Below are 16,633 nucleotides of genomic sequence, written 5' to 3'. Positions count from 1 at the left end.
TTTGTTGAGGTAACCTGAAGAGATTTCACCCCATGCTTCCTGAAGCACCTCCTACAAGTTGGATTGGTTTGATGGGCACTTCTTACGTATCATACGGTCAAGCTGCTCCCACAGCAGCTCAATAGGGTTGCGATCCGGTGACTGTGCTGGCCACTCTATTATAGACAGAATACCAGCTGACTGCTTCTTCCCTAAATAGTTCTTGCATAGTTTGGAGCCGTGCTTTGGATCATTGTCCTGTTGTAGGAGGAAATTGGCTCCAATTAAGCACCATCCACAGGGTATGGCGTTGCAAAATGGAGTGATAGCCTTCCTTCTTCAAGATCCCTTTTACCCTGTACAAATCTCCCACTTTACCACCACCAAAGCACCCCCAGACCATCACATTGCCTCCACCATGCTTGGCGGATGGCATCAAGCACTCCTCCAGCATCTTCATTTTTTTTTTTTTTCGGCTCACGAATGTTCTTCAAACACCTCAAACTTAGATTTGTCTGTCCATAACACTTTTTTTCCAGTCTTCCTCTGTCCAGTGTCTGTTATTTTGCCCATCTGTCTTATATTTTTGTTGGCCAGTCTGAGATATGGCTTTTTCTTTGCATCTCAGTATGCTGGAGTCGCCTCTTCACTGTGTATGTTGAGACTGGTGTTTTGCAGGTACTATTTAATGAAGCTGCCATTTGAGGACTTGTGAGGCGTCTTTCTCAAACGAGACACACTAATGTTCTTGTCCTCTTGCTCAGTTGTGCAACGGGGCCTCCCACTCTTTCTATTCTGGTTAGAGACAGTTTGCGCTGTTCTGTGAAGGGAGTAGTACACAGCGTATGACAAGACTGTTTCTTGGCAATTTCTCGCATGGAATAGCCTTCATTTCTCAGAACAATTATAGACTGATGAGTTTCAGAAGGAAGTTATTTGTTTCTGGCCATCTGAGCCAGTAATCAAACCCACAAATGCTCCTCTTTAATTACTTGTTACTTATCTCTCATTCTAATCCGTATTTTTTTTAAACTGCACTGTCGTTTAGGGGCTCGTAAGTAAGCGTTTCACTGTAAGGTCTACTACACCTGTTGTGTTCGGCGCATGCGACTAATAAAATTTCATGCTCCAGATACTCAACTAGTCTAAAGACAGTTTTAGTGCTTCTTTAATCAGAAAAGCAGTTTTCAGCTGTGCTAACATAATTGCAAAAGGGTTTTCTAATGTTCAATTAGCCTTTTTAAAATGATAAACTTGGATTAGCTAACACAATGTGCCATTGGATCACAGGGGGTGATAGTTGCTGATAATGGGCCTTTGTACGCCTATGTAGATATTCCATTAAAAAGCAGCCCTTTCCAGCTACAATAGTCATTTACAACATTAAGAATGTTTACACTGTATTTTTGATCCATTTGACGTTATTTTCATGGACACAAAAATGTGCTTTTCTTTCTAAAACAAGGACATTCCTAGGTTACCCCAAACGTTTGAACGGTAGTGTACAAGTCGATCCAGAGCATCCCAGACATGCACAATGAGTGACATGTCTGAGTATGCATGGCATTCCAGGAATTGTGTACAGGTCCTTACGACATGGGGCCATGCAATATCATGCTGAACACATGAGGCGATGGCGGCGGATGAATGGCACAACAATGGGCCTCCAGGATCTCATCATGGTATCTGTGTATTCAAAATGCCATCAATAAAATGCAATTAAGTTAGTTGGCCGTAGCTTATGCCTGCCCATACCATAACCCCACCTCCACCATGGGGCACTCTGTTCACAACGAAAGACGTCGTGTGGGCGAGAGGTTACCTGACACCATACACGTGGTCTGCGGTTGTGAGACCAGTTGGATGTGCTTCCAAATTCTCTAAAACCACTTTGGAGGCTGCTTATAGTAGAGCAATTAACATTCAGTTCTTTGGCAACAGCTCTTATGGACATTCCTGCAGTCAGCATGCCAATTGCACGCGCCCTCCAGACGTCTGTGGTGTTGTGGCAAAACGGCTTATTTTAGTGGCCTTTTATTGTCCCCAGCACAAGGTGCACATGTGTAAGGATCATGCTGTTTTAAGCTTCTTGAGATGCCACACCTGTCATGTGGATGGATTATCTTGCCAAAGGAGAAGTGATCACTAACAGGGATGTAAAGAAATTTGTTCGCAAAATTTGAGAAATTAGCTTGTGAGTGTGGAACATTTCTGGGATTTATTTCAGCTCATGAAACATTGGACCAACACTTTACATGTTTTGTTCATATTTTTGTTAAGTGTAGATCCCCTACAATAAGTGAACTGTCAGAATGTTCTCTCCTGCAATGTTCAACCAATCCAGTAAATGTGGAGGAGGATTTGAGATGGTGCGTCATCTTGTTAACATCCAAAAGCGGAATATCCGTTGACGACTCTGCAGAGGCTAGTTTCTGGCTAATGGGCCCCCATATAAAAATAACCGGCTATAATATTTTTTTACAGAATGAATTATTGAACAGGACCATCTAACTAGCTCTGAGAGGTTCACAGTTCAGTCTCCTGCCCTGTTAGTCCCTACTAGTGTGCCTGGACTCTGTATGGGCTGCCAATGCGGTTATTGGGATCCCCTGTCTGGCCCTCCCTTGTTTTGTCTGGTGTTGGTCAGATTGGCGTCTCATACTGGGCCTGGTGTGTGTGTGTGTGTTTACTGGCAGAGACTGGGGGCCAGGCCAGGGTCAGCACAACCCACTGCCTCTGGCTCTCCACCAACACTGCAGCAACACCAACAGTGGAGGGAACACGAGGACAAACGGCTACTGGGATTTAAGGCCAGAAGTCAGATCAGCCTCCCTCATGTCCCTAAAGCTAATTTCTGTGGATTGTCTGTGTAAGCAGCAGGCACGCCATTCATAGTGATTGGTTGGACTTCCTCATAGGGTTTGGGAGCCGTTTGACAGATTGATTTGCCTGCATGTGCAGACTGGGCATTTATGCCCATCACCAATGTTCTCTCTAAGCTGTGAGTAATCACAAAACGTGTACATTTTCTAGCCATCTTTGAAAAGTGAGTCAGGTGAAGAGCTTTTATGTCTTAAAATGGGGCAGTGTTTTATTTTGGGAAAGGCTTGAATCAGCTAAGCTGCCAATTGCAGGGGGTAGCACACATTTGTGTCTGCATCTCGGTAATAATGCATTATTTTGTAAAGTAGTTTCTTGCATCCAACACAGTACATTGTCTGTCACCATCTTATCTGAGTGACTAAACAGGCTCATGTCAAGCCTTGCTTTTTTTCAAATCCCTACATTATGATCAAATAGCCACCTTTTCTGAGGTGCAATCAAATGTGAGTCTAGACAAAGCTCTCAAATCAAACACGCCTTTCATTCGCCTTCTCAGTTGATTTGCCTTGGGAAAAACACTAAACCCCTCTCCTCTCTCCCTCAGTGAGTGCCCAGCGACCAGACTCCCTGTCCCTGGCGATGGCTGAGCCAGAGCGGTGGACGTCCAGGGGTGACGGGGAGGTGAAGCTGCGGATGGGGGAGTTGGGCTTTGCAGCTGAGCCCCCACTCACTGTAGACCGGATGTTTAAAACTGCAGTGGAGAGGTTTGGCAGCTACACCGCCCTGGGCTGGAAGGAGGGAGAACAGATGAAAACCATGAACTACCAGGAGTACTACCAGGCTTGCCGCACCGCTGCCAAGAGCTTCCTCAAGGTGAGACTAAACACACAGACCAACTGTACTTATGGAAATCAGACCATAACTGACACTTTACTGCTGTAAATGTGGATGTCAGAACAAAGTTGCAATAGAATACGGTAAGATAATGGTAGGAGTTGAGGGTTCCACACCGATAAGAACTGTAAAGTATTATTATAAAATATTTTATTGGCGTAAGTGTCTCCTAGAATTCCAGTCATAACAAAGGCTTATAAACATCAGTTCCTAAAGTGAAACAAAGTATGAGAACAAGTTCTGTTGGCAAGGCAACAATGTATCCTCAAACCAAATATGAAGCCAAAGCAAAAGAGAACCACTGGAGGATGTGTGCCCTTTTAGAAGGAGGCTTTTGATAACTTCCCCTCTCACTGATCATAGTCCACTATCCTAACTTCAGATCAGTGTGTGTTTAACCTCGTGGTGGCTGCCTCACTGTCACTAGCATGCGTAGGGTGAGATGAAATGTGGGAGGTAGAGGCAGTGTGCTGCTGGGGGCAACATCTAGATGCAGGCCACACTAGAGTGGGGCGATATGGACAAAAATCCATATCACGACAAATTACCTGAATTAATGAGGTAAAGATGAATAGAACGATACGTTTATAATGTGCACTACTTTTTTTATTTTTTTATCCTTTAAACTACTACTAGATTGTTAATGGGACAATTGATGGCTACAAACATCAATCACCCATATTAGCAAACTTATTTTATTTCAAAATGCACATTTCTCTAGTATAGGCTACTTATCGTGGTGAACGATATCAGCGAAATTCCTGCGATAAGTGATCGGTGTCGATCATTTTCGGTTTATCGTCCCAGCTCTAGGCCACGCTACTGTTTATTGTGAAACTCCGCACTGTACATGAGTGAGGATTAGGACTGGCTCAGGCCCAGGGGAAGCCAGACATCCCCACATCTGAACCTGACTGCCTCCTACTTGGAGGGAGACGGGGAGAGTCGTGCTACTCTGCATTGCCATGCAGGCAAGGAGCCGTACATTTCTTGTATAAGTATCACAATGGTATGTTTTAATACTACTACTGTTATAAAAGACCCTCTATAGTCTGTATTTGGCTTTGTTTCACCTTCCCCTTTAACTCTTATCCATAGAAAAATGAATATTAACAGGCATTGTATCTGTTATGTTCCTCTTTAGGTGGTAATTTCAGATCTATGTGTAGGTCTTTTCTCATGCTGTGTTTGTGTGTCCACAGCTTGGCTTGGAGCGCTACCATGGGGTTGGCATTCTGGGCTTCAACTCTGCTGAGTGGTTCATATCTGACATTGCTGCCATTATGGCTGGGTGAGTCTCTATACTTCTGTTCACTAGGGGGTCTGACACACTCCCTGTCATTTGAGAGTGTGATGTACAGAATGTTCCCTTCTCACTGATCTACTGTAGACCAGTCTATTTTGCGTAGCTAAGTGACTTATGTGACTATAGCCAAAGACCTGAGATCAAAATCAAATCCAATGTTCTTCGTTAAACATGCTTCGTAAACAGGTATGGACTATCGGTGAAATGCTTACTTACGGGACCTTCCCAATGGAGTCATTAAAACTCGTTTTACAACCACTCCACAAATTTCTTGTTAACAAACTATAGTTTTGGCAAGTCGGTTAGGACATCTACTTTGCATGACACAAATAATTTTTCCAACAATTGTTTACAGTCAATTATAAGTGAAATAATCTATCACAATTCCAGTGGTTCTGAAGTTTACATACACTAAGTTGACTGCCTTTAAACAGCTTGGAAAATTTCAGAAAATGTCATGGCTTTAGAAGCTTCTGATAGGCTAATTGACATCATTTGAGTCAATTGGAGGTGTAGCTATGGATGTATTTCAAGGCCTACCTTCAAACTCAGTGCCTCTGCTTGACATCATGGGAAAATCAAAAGAAATCAGCAAAGACCACAGAAAGAAAAGTGTAGACCTCCAAGTCTGGTTCTTTTTTGGGAGCAATTTCCAAACGCCTGAAGGTACCATGTTCATCTGTACAAACAATAGTACGCAAATATAAACACCATGGGACCACGCAGCCGTCATACCGCTCAGGAAGGAGACGCGTTCTGTCTCCTAGAGATGAACGTACTTTGGTGCAAATCAATCCCAGAACAACAGCAAAAGACCTTGTGAAGATGCTGGAGGAAACGGGTACAAAAGTATCTATATCCACAGTAAAACGAGTCCTATATCGACATAACCTGAAAGGTCGCTCAGCAAGGAAGAAGCCACTGCTCCAAAACTGCCTGAAAAAAGCCAGACTACGGTTTGGAACTGCACATGGGGATGAAGATTGTACTTTTTGGAGAAATGTCCTCTGGTCTGATGAAACAAAAATAGAACTGTTTGGCCATAATGACCATCGTTATGTTTGAAGGAAAAGGGGGGAGGCTTGCAAGACAAAGAACACCATTCCAACCGTGAAGCATGGGGGTGGCAGCATCATATTGTGGGGGTACTTTGCTGCAGGAGGGACTGGTGCACTTTACAAAATAGATGGCATCATAAGGTGGGAAAATAATGTGGATATATTGAAGCAACATCTCAAGACATCAGTCAGGAAGGTAAAGCTTGGTCGCAAATGGGTCTTCCAAATGGACAATGACCCCAAGCATACTTCCAAACATCACACCTGCGGGACAGGTACAGGCTGATTGTCCTCGCAGTGGCAGACCACGTGTAACAACACCTGCACAGGATCGGTACATCCGAACATCGCACCTGCGGGACAGGTACAGGATGGCAACAACTGCCCGAGTTACACCAGGAACGCACAATCCCTCCATCAATGCTCAGACTGTCTGCAATAGGCTGAGATGGGCTGGACTGAGGGCTTGTTGTAAGGCAGGTCCTCACCAGACATCACCGGCAACAACGTCGCCTATGGGCACAAACCCACCGTTGCTGGACCAGTCAGGACTGGCAGAAAGTGCTCTTTGACGAGTCGCGGTTTTGTCTCACCAGGGGTGATGGTCAGATTCGCGTTTATCGTTGAAGGAATGAGCGTTACACCGAGGCCTGTACTCTGGAGGGGGATCGATTTGGAGGTGGAGGGTCCGTCATGGTCTGGGGTGGTGTCACAGCATCATCGGACTGAGCTTGTTGTCATTGCAGGCAATCTCAACGCTGTGCGTTACAGGGAAGACATCCTCCCTCATGTGGTACTGTTCCTGCAGGCTCAGACCTGTTGGATCTAGGGCCATTCCCCCCCAGAAATGTCCGGGAACTTGCAGGTGCCTTGATGGAAGAGTGGGGTAACATCTCACAGCATGAACTGGCAAATCTGGTGCAGTCCATGAGGAGGAGATGAACTGCAGTACTTTATGCAGCTGGTGGCCACACCAGATACTGACTTACTTTTGATTTTGACCCCCCCTTTGTTCAGCGACACATTATTCCATTTCTGTTAGTCACATGTCTGTGGAACTTGTTCAGTTTGTCTCAGTTGTTGAATCTTATGTTCATACAAATATTTACACATGACAAGTTTGCTGAAAATAAACTCAATTGACAGTGAGAGGACGTTTCTTTTTTTGATGAGTTTATAACCAGCATCGAGCTGTAGGCCTAAGAGCGCGTCCCATTTTAGTCTTAATGCCAGAACTTACTTAGGCCTACGATTGATACAGTAGCATATATAAATCATTTTCGTTTTAAAATTTAATAAAAGGGAGCTTTGAATAATTAGTCTAAACAATAAATAAACCGCAATTCACAAATGAATGCAACTGATTTTAGTCTGCTGTAATAAAGGCTTTTTCTTTCGTTAGAACAGCCACTCTGGTACGTTTATTTGGTCTTTACATTGTTCCAAATGGTCAGAAAAAAATATTGTAATCGAACAGCAACTGTTTGGCACACATAATAGTCACGCAACGCTTGCTCCTTTTTCTTGACCTCCGTAGTTTTCCACAACTAAGTCAAATGTCTTCCACAGATCTGACTTCCCCTTTCCCTCCTGAGCAACCAGCAAACATTCGCCTGTTTTGCATTTCTCTTTGACATCTTCCGCGTCATTTTGCTGTTACTGTGTTCGGAGTTTGTTATAACTCATTTATTTATGTGATTATGGTAAGCAGGGGTTGAGGGATTAGGGAATGTTTTTCCTAAACAAATTAGGGATTTCGGTAACAACATTTTAAAGTCAAAAACAGAAAGTAGATGGCTGACATGATGTTGCAGCTTCAGCACGGGCAGCGCAATAAACACTTGCTGGAGTGCCTTTTCGCTGCTGCCGGGAACTGTACTGAACAACAAAAATATAAATACAACAAGTTCTTACATTTTACTTGTGTTACAGTTCATATCAGGAAATCAGTCAATTGAAATAAATGAATTAGGCCCTAATCGATAGATTTCACATGACTGGGAATACAGATACAGTGGGGCAAAAAGGTATTTAGTCAGCCACCAATTGTGCAAGTTCTCCCACATAAAAAGATGAGGCCTGTAATTTTCATCATAGGTATACTTCAACTATGACAGACAAAATGAGAGAGAAAAAATCCAGAAAATCACATTGTAGGATTTTTTATGAATTTATTTGCAAATTATGGTGGAAAATAAGTATTTGGTCACCTACAAACAAGCAAGATTTCTGGCTCTCACAGACCTGTAACTTCTTCTTTAAGAGGCTCCTCTGTCCTCCACTCATTACCTGTATTAATGGCACCTGTTTGAACTTGTTATCAGTATAAAAGACACCTGTCCACAACCTCAAACAGTCACACTCCACTATGGCCAAGACCAAAGAGCTGTCAAAGGACACCAGAAACAAAATTGTAGACCTGCACCAGGCTGGGAAGACTGAATCTGCAATAGGTAAGCAGCTTGGTTTGAAGAAATCAACTGTGGGAGCAATTATAAAAAAAAAATGGAAGACATACAAGACCACTGATAATCTCCCTCGATCTGGGGCTCCACGCAAGATCTCACCCCGTGGGGTCAAAATGATCACAAGAACGGTGAGCAAAAATCCCAGAACCACACGGGGGGACCTAGTGAATGATCTGCAGAGAGCTGGGACAAAAGTAACAAAGCCTACCATCAGTAACACACTACGCCGCCAGGGACTCAAATCCTGCAGTGCCAGACGTGTCCCCCTGCTTAAGCCAGTACATGTCCAGGCCTGTCTGAAGTTTGCTAGTGAGCATTTGGATGATCCAGAAGAAGATTGGGAGAATGTCATATGGTCAGATGAAACCAAAATAGACCTTTTTGGTAAAAACTCAACTTGTCGTGTTTGGAGGACAAAGAATGCTGAGTTGCATCCAAAGAACACCATACCTACTGTGAAGCATGGGGGTGGAAACATCATGCTTTGGGGCTGTTTTTCTGCAAAGGGACCAGGACGACTGATCCGTGTAAAGGAAAGAATGAATGGGGCCATGTATCGTGAGATTTTGAGTGAAAACCTTCCATCAGCAAGGGCATTGAAGATGAAACGTGGCTGGGTCTTTCAGCATGACAATGATCCCAAACACACCGCCCGGGCAACGAAGGAGTGGCTTCGTAAGAAGCATTTCAAGGTCCTGGAGTGGCCTAGCCAGTCTCCAGATCTCAACCCCATAAATCTTTGGAGGGAGTTGAAAGTCCGTGTTGCCCAGCAACAGCCCCAAAACATCACTGCTCTAGAGGAGATCTGCATGGAGGAATGGGCCAAAATACCAGCAACAGTGTGTGAAAACCTTGTGAAGACTTACAGAAAACGTTTGACCTCTGTCATTGCCAACAAAGGGTATATAACAAAGTATTGAGAAACTTTTGTTATTGACCAAATACTTATTTTCCACCATAATTTGCAAATAAATTCATAAAATCCTACAAAGTTATTTTCTGGAGAAAAAAAATTCTCATTTTGTCTGTCATAGTTGAAGTGTACCTATGATGAAAATTACAGGTCTCATCTTTTTAGGTGGGAGAACTTGCACAATTGGTGGCTGACTAAATACTGTATGCATCTGTTGGTCACATACCTTTTTTTTTTTTTTTTTAAATGGGACTCACGATGGGCCTCGATCTCATCACGGTATCTCTGTGCATTCAAATTGCCATCGATAAAATGCAATTGTGTTTATGGTCCATAGCTTATGCCTTCACATACCATAACCCCACCGCCACCATTGACATCAGCAAACCGCTTGCCCACACAACGCCATACAAGTGGTCTGTGGTTGTGAGGCCGGTTGGACGTACTGCCAAATTCTCTAAAATGACAAGAGGCGGCTTATGGTAGAGAAATTAACATTACATTTCCTGGCAACAGCGCTGGTGGACAGTCCTACAGTCAGCATGCCAATTGCGTGCTCCCTCAACTTGAGACATCTGTGGCATTGTGTTGACAAAACTGCAGATTTTTGTGGCCTTTATTTTCCCCCGCCCATGGTGCACTTGTGTAATGATTATGCTGTTTAATCAGCTTCTTGATATGCCACACCAGTCAGGTGGATGGATCATTTTGGCTAAGAAGAAATGCTCACTAACAGGGATTTAAACAAATTTGTGCACAACATTTTAGAGAAGGAACTTTTATTTCAGATTATGAAACATGGGACCAATACTTGTTGCGTTTTTGTTCTGTACGATGGCGTGGTGGCCTTAATAAACCAGAATTGGAGGATAATGTATCATCGTTTAAATCTCCAGTTTGGGAACATTTTTGCTTTCCGGTAGATTACAACGACAATGGTCAGAGTTGTGGATTTATTTATTTTATTTAGCCTTTATTTAACTAGGCAAGTCTGTTAAGAACAAGTTCTTATTGACAATGATGGCCAAACCCGGACGACGCTGGGCCAATTGTGCGCCGCCCTATGGGACTCCCAATCACGGTCGGATCTGATACAGCCTGGATTCGAACCAGGGACTGTAATGACACCTCTTGCACTGAGATGCAGTGCCTTAGACCGCTGCGATAAATGTTACCGCACTCAACGAGAATAATGCAGCTGCCAACGCCTCATATGTTAACACATTTACGCCAACATCAACCCAGTATACCGGAGCAAGACTGAAACGCATGTTACAAACTTCCCTCTTGCACCCATTTCAGCAAATGGGTAGTACCTGCTCTATATAAGCAAACCAATTCCGAAGTTTCCAATGAATTGTCCAATGCATCCTGTTGCGCTTACTTAAGTGACGGCCTATCACATTACCTCATTACCTCAGAATTGGAGATGTCCCGTGTGACACACACCCCCTTTTGAGTCACACGTAGTAAATTCCCACCTCCCACATAGTTAAAAATGTAGCATCAATCGTAACAATCCGGTAAACAACAGACAATGCAAGGTACATTGTGAATGGCATTTTACTTTTCTAAAATAACGCAATACATACCAAACCGCGGGTTTGGTGAACTGTAACACCCCTAGTACAGACTGTTACAATTACTGACTGTTCTTGGATTGTTCTTTCATGATGAGCATACCTTTATGAAATACATACTTACCTAGCAGAGTTGCCAAACCTGTCTGTGGGAAAGGAATCTTGAGTTTCATGAACCATGAATCAACATGACTCACTGTTGTCTTGTGTTGCCAGTGGGTTTGCAGTGGGTATCTACACCACCAACTCCCCAGAGGCGTGCCAGTACTTAGCAGAGAACTGCAAGGCCAACATTATCGTGGTGGAGAACCACAAACAGCTACAGAAGATCCTACAGGTAAGCACAGAGGATGGAGAGCTTTAGATTTGCTTTTTTTGCTTTTTTTAACCTTAATCAGTTTATTCCTCTTTTTCCTTCAGGTTCAGGACAGGCTGCCACACCTGAAAGCCATTATCCAGTACAAAGATGCACTTAAAGAGAAGAGACCAAACCTCTACACGGTATGCGTGTCAAACTATTTCGATTTCATTCGAACATTAGAAGTTGGATCAATGCCTTCTGTGTCTTTAGAAGTGTTCATAACACACTACAGTTCCTGCTGGTTTGTTTCCCCCCACTGTATTCGGACTATCTTGTATTCTCTACACAGTGGGCGGAGTTTATGGAGCTGGGCCGTGATGAGTCCAACACTCAGCTGGATGACGTCATCGCTACCCAGAAACCCAACCAGTGCTGCACACTGATCTACACATCAGGGACCACGGGGCAGCCCAAAGGAGTGATGCTCAGCCATGACAATGTGAGTGACACCTACCAGTAACATTAGACTGCCAGGCGGTGAAAGTGGGCAACAGCACCTCTGCTACGCTGATCCTCAACACGGGGCCCCACAAGGGTACGTGCTTAGCCCCCTCATATACTTCCTGTTCCCCCATGACTGCGTGGCCACGCACGTCTCCAACTCAACCATCACGTTTGCAGACAACACAAGTGGTAGGCCTGACTACCAACAACTACGAGACTGCCTACAGGGAGGTGGTGAGAGCCCTGGCGGAGTGGTGCCAGGCAAATAACCTCAACGTCAACAAAACGAAGGAGCTGATTTGTAGACTTCAGGAGACAGCTGAAGGAACAATCCCCCATCCGCATCGACTGGGCCGCAATGGAGAGGGCAAAAAGATTAAAGTTCCTCGGCGGCACATTACTGACAACCTGAAATGGTCCACAGTGTTAGGTTTTTTTTTTTTTTTTTTTTTGTACCCCTTTTTCTCCCCAATTTCGTGGTATCCAATTGGTAGTTAGTCTTGTCTCATCGCTGCAACTCCCGTACGGACTCGGGAGAGGCGAAGTTCGAGAGCCGTGCGTCCTCCGAAACACAACCCAAGCCGCACTGCTTCTTGACACAATGCCCACTTAACCCGGAAGCCAGCCGCACCAATGTGTCGGAGGAAACACTGTACACCTGGCGACAGTGTCAGCGTGCATTGCGCCTGGCCCGCCACAGAAGTCGCTAGTGCGCGATGGGACAAGGACATCCCTGCCGGCCAAACCCTCCCCTAACCCGGACGACGCTGGGCCGATTGTGCGCAGCCCCATGGGTCTCCCGGTCGCGGACGGCTGTGACAGAGCCTGAACTCGAACCCAGAATCTCTAGTGGCACAGCTAGCATTGCGATGCAGTGCCTTAGACCACTGCACCACTCGGGAGGCCCCATACAGTGTGGTGAATGTGCAACAGTGCCTCTTCAACCTCAGGAGGCTGAAGATATTCTACAGATGTACCATTGAGAGCATCCTGTCGGGCTGTTTCACCGCCTGGTACGGCACCTGCACCATCTGCAACTGCTGGGCTTTCCAGGTGGTGGCGCAGTCAGCCCAACGCATCACCGCATTGCCTGCCCTCCAGGACATCTACAGCACCCGGTGTCACAGGAAAGCCAGTAAGATCATCAAGGACCTCGGCCACCTTAGCCACGTTCTCTTCACCCCGCTACCATCTAGAAGGCGAAGACTGTACAGGTGCCGAGAAACTGGAAAATGCCTTCGCTCTCCAGGCCATCAGACTGTTAGTCACCACTAGCCGGCCTCCGCCCAGGAGCCTGCCCGGAATTTTAGTCACTGTTATTCACTGGCTACCACCCGGTTACTCTAACCTGCACCTTAGACTGCTGCCCTATGTAAATAGTCTTTGACCTCTGGTCACTTTAATAATGTTTATACAGTTTTACCCACTTAATATGTATATACTGTATTCTAGTCATGGTTCATCTTATACAACTACTGCTGCACACATCTTTTCTATTCATATACTGTCCATAATATCAATACACCCAATCATATATTTTTATATTTCAGACTCTGACATTGCTTATTCTAATATTTGTAATTGCTTTAGAATTTTTGGGATTTGCATGTATTTTGTATTGTTAGGTGTTACTGCACTGTTGGAGCTAGGAATATAAGCTTTTAGTTACACCCACGATAACATCTGCAAAATATGTGTACGCGACCAATAAAATGGCTGCACATTAGGTTCCATTGAAAAGATCTATGAGAATGATGCACTATCAGTGTCATGATGTAAACGTGTAAAAATGTAGCCTCCTATCTATTCAAAATCCACCTTTGCTCCGAGTTTACTTGTGAATGACCAGTGTTTTAATGACTCTCTCGTTCTCTCTTTGTAGCTGACATGGACAGCGTTCGCCGTAGGCCGCCATGTCCGGCTGACAGAAGCCACCAAATCTCAAGAGATAGTTGTCAGCTACCTGCCTCTCAGCCACATCGCTGCTCAGATGGTGGACATCTGGGTCACCATGAAGGTTGGAGGAGCAACCTATTTCGCCCAGCCAGACGCACTGAAGGTGATGGTCTTTTCTCATTTAGAAGAGGACCTTTTCCACATGACTCAGAAGATTGTTCTGCAGTCTGTTACTCCCACTTGTCCTCCCCTTCATTTTAGATTAAACCTAGTGTATAATCCATTTAAGGGAGGCAGTTTAAGTTAAATTGATTTCCTGAGTGCGAAACCTACTCACACAAGACAACTCTTTGTTTTGCAATTGATCAGTTCATTAGTGCAGTGTTTCCCAACTCTGGTCCTTGAGTAACCCCAAAAGCACACCTTTTTGTTGTTGCCTTGGACAAAAACACCTGATTCAACTTGTCAAGTGTTTGATGATTAGTTGACATGTAGAATCAGGGGGTACGGGTAACACTTCGTTAGTGTTTCTGCTCTCTGTGAAAAGGTTGTTCTTCCCAAAATTAAGCATCAGCTTTACTAAATGCACTACGTTGCAAATGCTTTTGAACATTTATCCTCAGGAGCTGAACTGTCTTTCTCAATGTGCTAGTGTCCGTATTACACTGCTCACACACACATACTTTGTGATTACCAACCCCTTCAGTGTGTGTGCCTCCCTTCCTGTCTCTTCTCAGGGCTCCCTGGTCAACACGATGAGAGAGGTGCGTCCCACAGCCTTTATGGGTGTACCACGCGTCTGGGAGAAAATGCAGGAGAAGATGAAGTCTGTCGGGGCCAAGTCGTCTACTGTGCGCAGGAAGGTGGCAGTCTGGGCCAAAGGAGTGGGGCTGAAGACTAACCTCAGCAAGATGAATCAGTATGTATACCAGTATGAACCAGTATGTAGCCTATTGAATAGGGTGAGGGGGATCTGTGTTCTAATTTACCTGATGCACCACCTGTGGTTCTGACTTGGTAGTGATTTTATTTAAAAGATTTAAGGCCAATACTACTGTCACAAACATGACAGAACAGGATGAGTAGTTCTCATGCCCATGCACAGTATAATAATGCTAGCACAGTAGTAAACTACAGCCTGAGGTATAAAGATATAGTAGAGATGTTGTATTAAACTCCTGCTTCCCCTCCTGCCTGCTCAGGAATGGAGCTATGGCAAGGACGCCTGTCAACTACCGCCTAGCCAAGAAGCTGGTGTTCAGAAAGGTCCGTAAGGCCCTGGGTCTGGACCGCTGCACCAAGTGTTACACAGGTGCCGCCCCCATCACCAAGGATACACTGGAGTTCTTCCTCAGCCTAGACATCCCAGTGTATGAGCTGTACGGAATGAGTGAGAGCACTGGACCTCACACCATCTCTCTGCCCAATGCATTCCGCCTCACCAGGTATCTTACAGCAGATACTCCCCTGAACACACAATGCCTGACATTACATATTTCCATGCTCACTCTATACAAATTATTTCATTACAACAGGCCCAAGCATACCTTGGCTTTTAGCAAGTGTATTTGCTGTCGATTTACTGTATATTCTTCATGTATGTGATTTAAGAACTGCAAAGTTAAAGTGTTTTGTCTCCCAAGCGTTGGGAAGTTGATCCCTGGCTGTGAGACTAAGATCCACAGTCCTGACCAGGAGGGCAATGGGGAGATCTGCTTCTGGGGGCGCCACGTCTTCATGGGCTACCTAAACCAGGCCGACAAGACAGAGGACGCCCTGGATGCTGAGGGCTGGCTGCACTCTGGAGACCTGGGCAAACACGACGACAACGGCTTCCTGTTCATCACTGGACGCATCAAAGGTACGCAGTCTTCTCTACACACTATAACCCCATCCCCAAAGAACCCCAACCCCAGGCCAATCATCAGAACCCAGCTTTAAACGGAACCGACTGAAGTTAGTTGAAAGCCTGTTAGTTGATGGAAGATTCCACAAGTTAGAATTATCCTAATTAAAACGTTTGTTTCAATGTGTGTTTCCAGAGCTGATCATCACAGCGGGTGGAGAGAACATCCCTCCAGTGCCCATTGAAGATGCTGTGAAGGAGGCTGTGTCGCTGGTTAGCAACGCCATGCTCATTGGAGACAAGAGGAAGTTCCTCGCCATGCTGCTCACCATTAAGGTATGACCAGTTAGCTACAGCACTGTTGGTATAAAACCAAATCCCCATCCCAACTAATACCCCGTTTAACTCAAAGGTCATCTTCTAAGTTCTGACAACCATTTCTATTTAGAACAAGGATGTTATACAGTTTAGATGGCAATCTATTACAGCCATTTCAAGAGTATCTGATAGTTGAGAAATACCATGTGTAATCAGATGCAGCCTCTGAGATTGCACAGTGCTGTGTAAACTCCTTATCATGTAATCATAGGATGAGGCAAGACTGTCATAGTGGATTCTAATATTTTAGCCGAAATCACAATTCCTCTTTTATTGTAATTTTATCCACTTCTGGTGGACATTTTGTACACTGACATTCTTTATGCTGTCTGTTAAGTTCGTGTTTTAAGTATCCCTATATTTCTGTTATTACGGTGCTATCACTCTTGTTATTAGTACGCCTGCATGGTAGTCTCACTGGTGATGGACCTGGCCTGAGTGCAATGGCAACCATGTATTGTGGAAATACGATTTTGTAAACGTTAAACTGGAACCTAGCCGTTGTCATTTTATGTTAACAGTATCATTGTCAGTTAACCCTTGGCCTACAATGGTCGCACCCCCACGGAAATCAATTAACATAATATAAAAATCAGTCAGTTTAAGCTAGATGTATTTTGCATGGGCTGCATCTCAATCCTCCGATATCTCCCTTCCGCATCTGTGGTGGAAGGTGACAGAGCTAAA

At 44.6% G+C, this 16,633-nt stretch overlaps 1 protein-coding gene across 2 annotated transcripts in view; it reads left to right on the top strand.

The window, feature by feature from the left end:
- Positions 1–16,633, top strand: part of LOC120052476 (long-chain-fatty-acid--CoA ligase ACSBG2-like) — a 48,917-nt gene that overhangs the window by 29,631 nt on the left and 2,653 nt on the right. For both annotated transcript variants that reach the window (XM_038999410.1, XM_038999409.1), the window contains exons 4-13: positions 3,407–3,675; positions 4,899–4,987; positions 11,238–11,358; positions 11,442–11,522; positions 11,672–11,821; positions 13,709–13,885; positions 14,460–14,641; positions 14,925–15,167; positions 15,366–15,583; positions 15,765–15,904. In XM_038999410.1, coding sequence (XP_038855338.1) covers positions 3,407–3,675; positions 4,899–4,987; positions 11,238–11,358; positions 11,442–11,522; positions 11,672–11,821; positions 13,709–13,885; positions 14,460–14,641; positions 14,925–15,167; positions 15,366–15,583; positions 15,765–15,904 — 1,670 coding nt within the window. The remainder of the gene's footprint in view (positions 1–3,406; positions 3,676–4,898; positions 4,988–11,237; positions 11,359–11,441; positions 11,523–11,671; positions 11,822–13,708; positions 13,886–14,459; positions 14,642–14,924; positions 15,168–15,365; positions 15,584–15,764; positions 15,905–16,633) is intronic.

This window comes from Salvelinus namaycush, chromosome 8, assembly GCF_016432855.1.
Source record: "Salvelinus namaycush isolate Seneca chromosome 8, SaNama_1.0, whole genome shotgun sequence".
NCBI classification, from domain to species: domain Eukaryota; kingdom Metazoa; phylum Chordata; class Actinopteri; order Salmoniformes; family Salmonidae; genus Salvelinus; species Salvelinus namaycush.
Note: the sequence above shows the minus strand (reverse complement) of the source record. Positions and strands in the feature narration are given on the sequence as shown.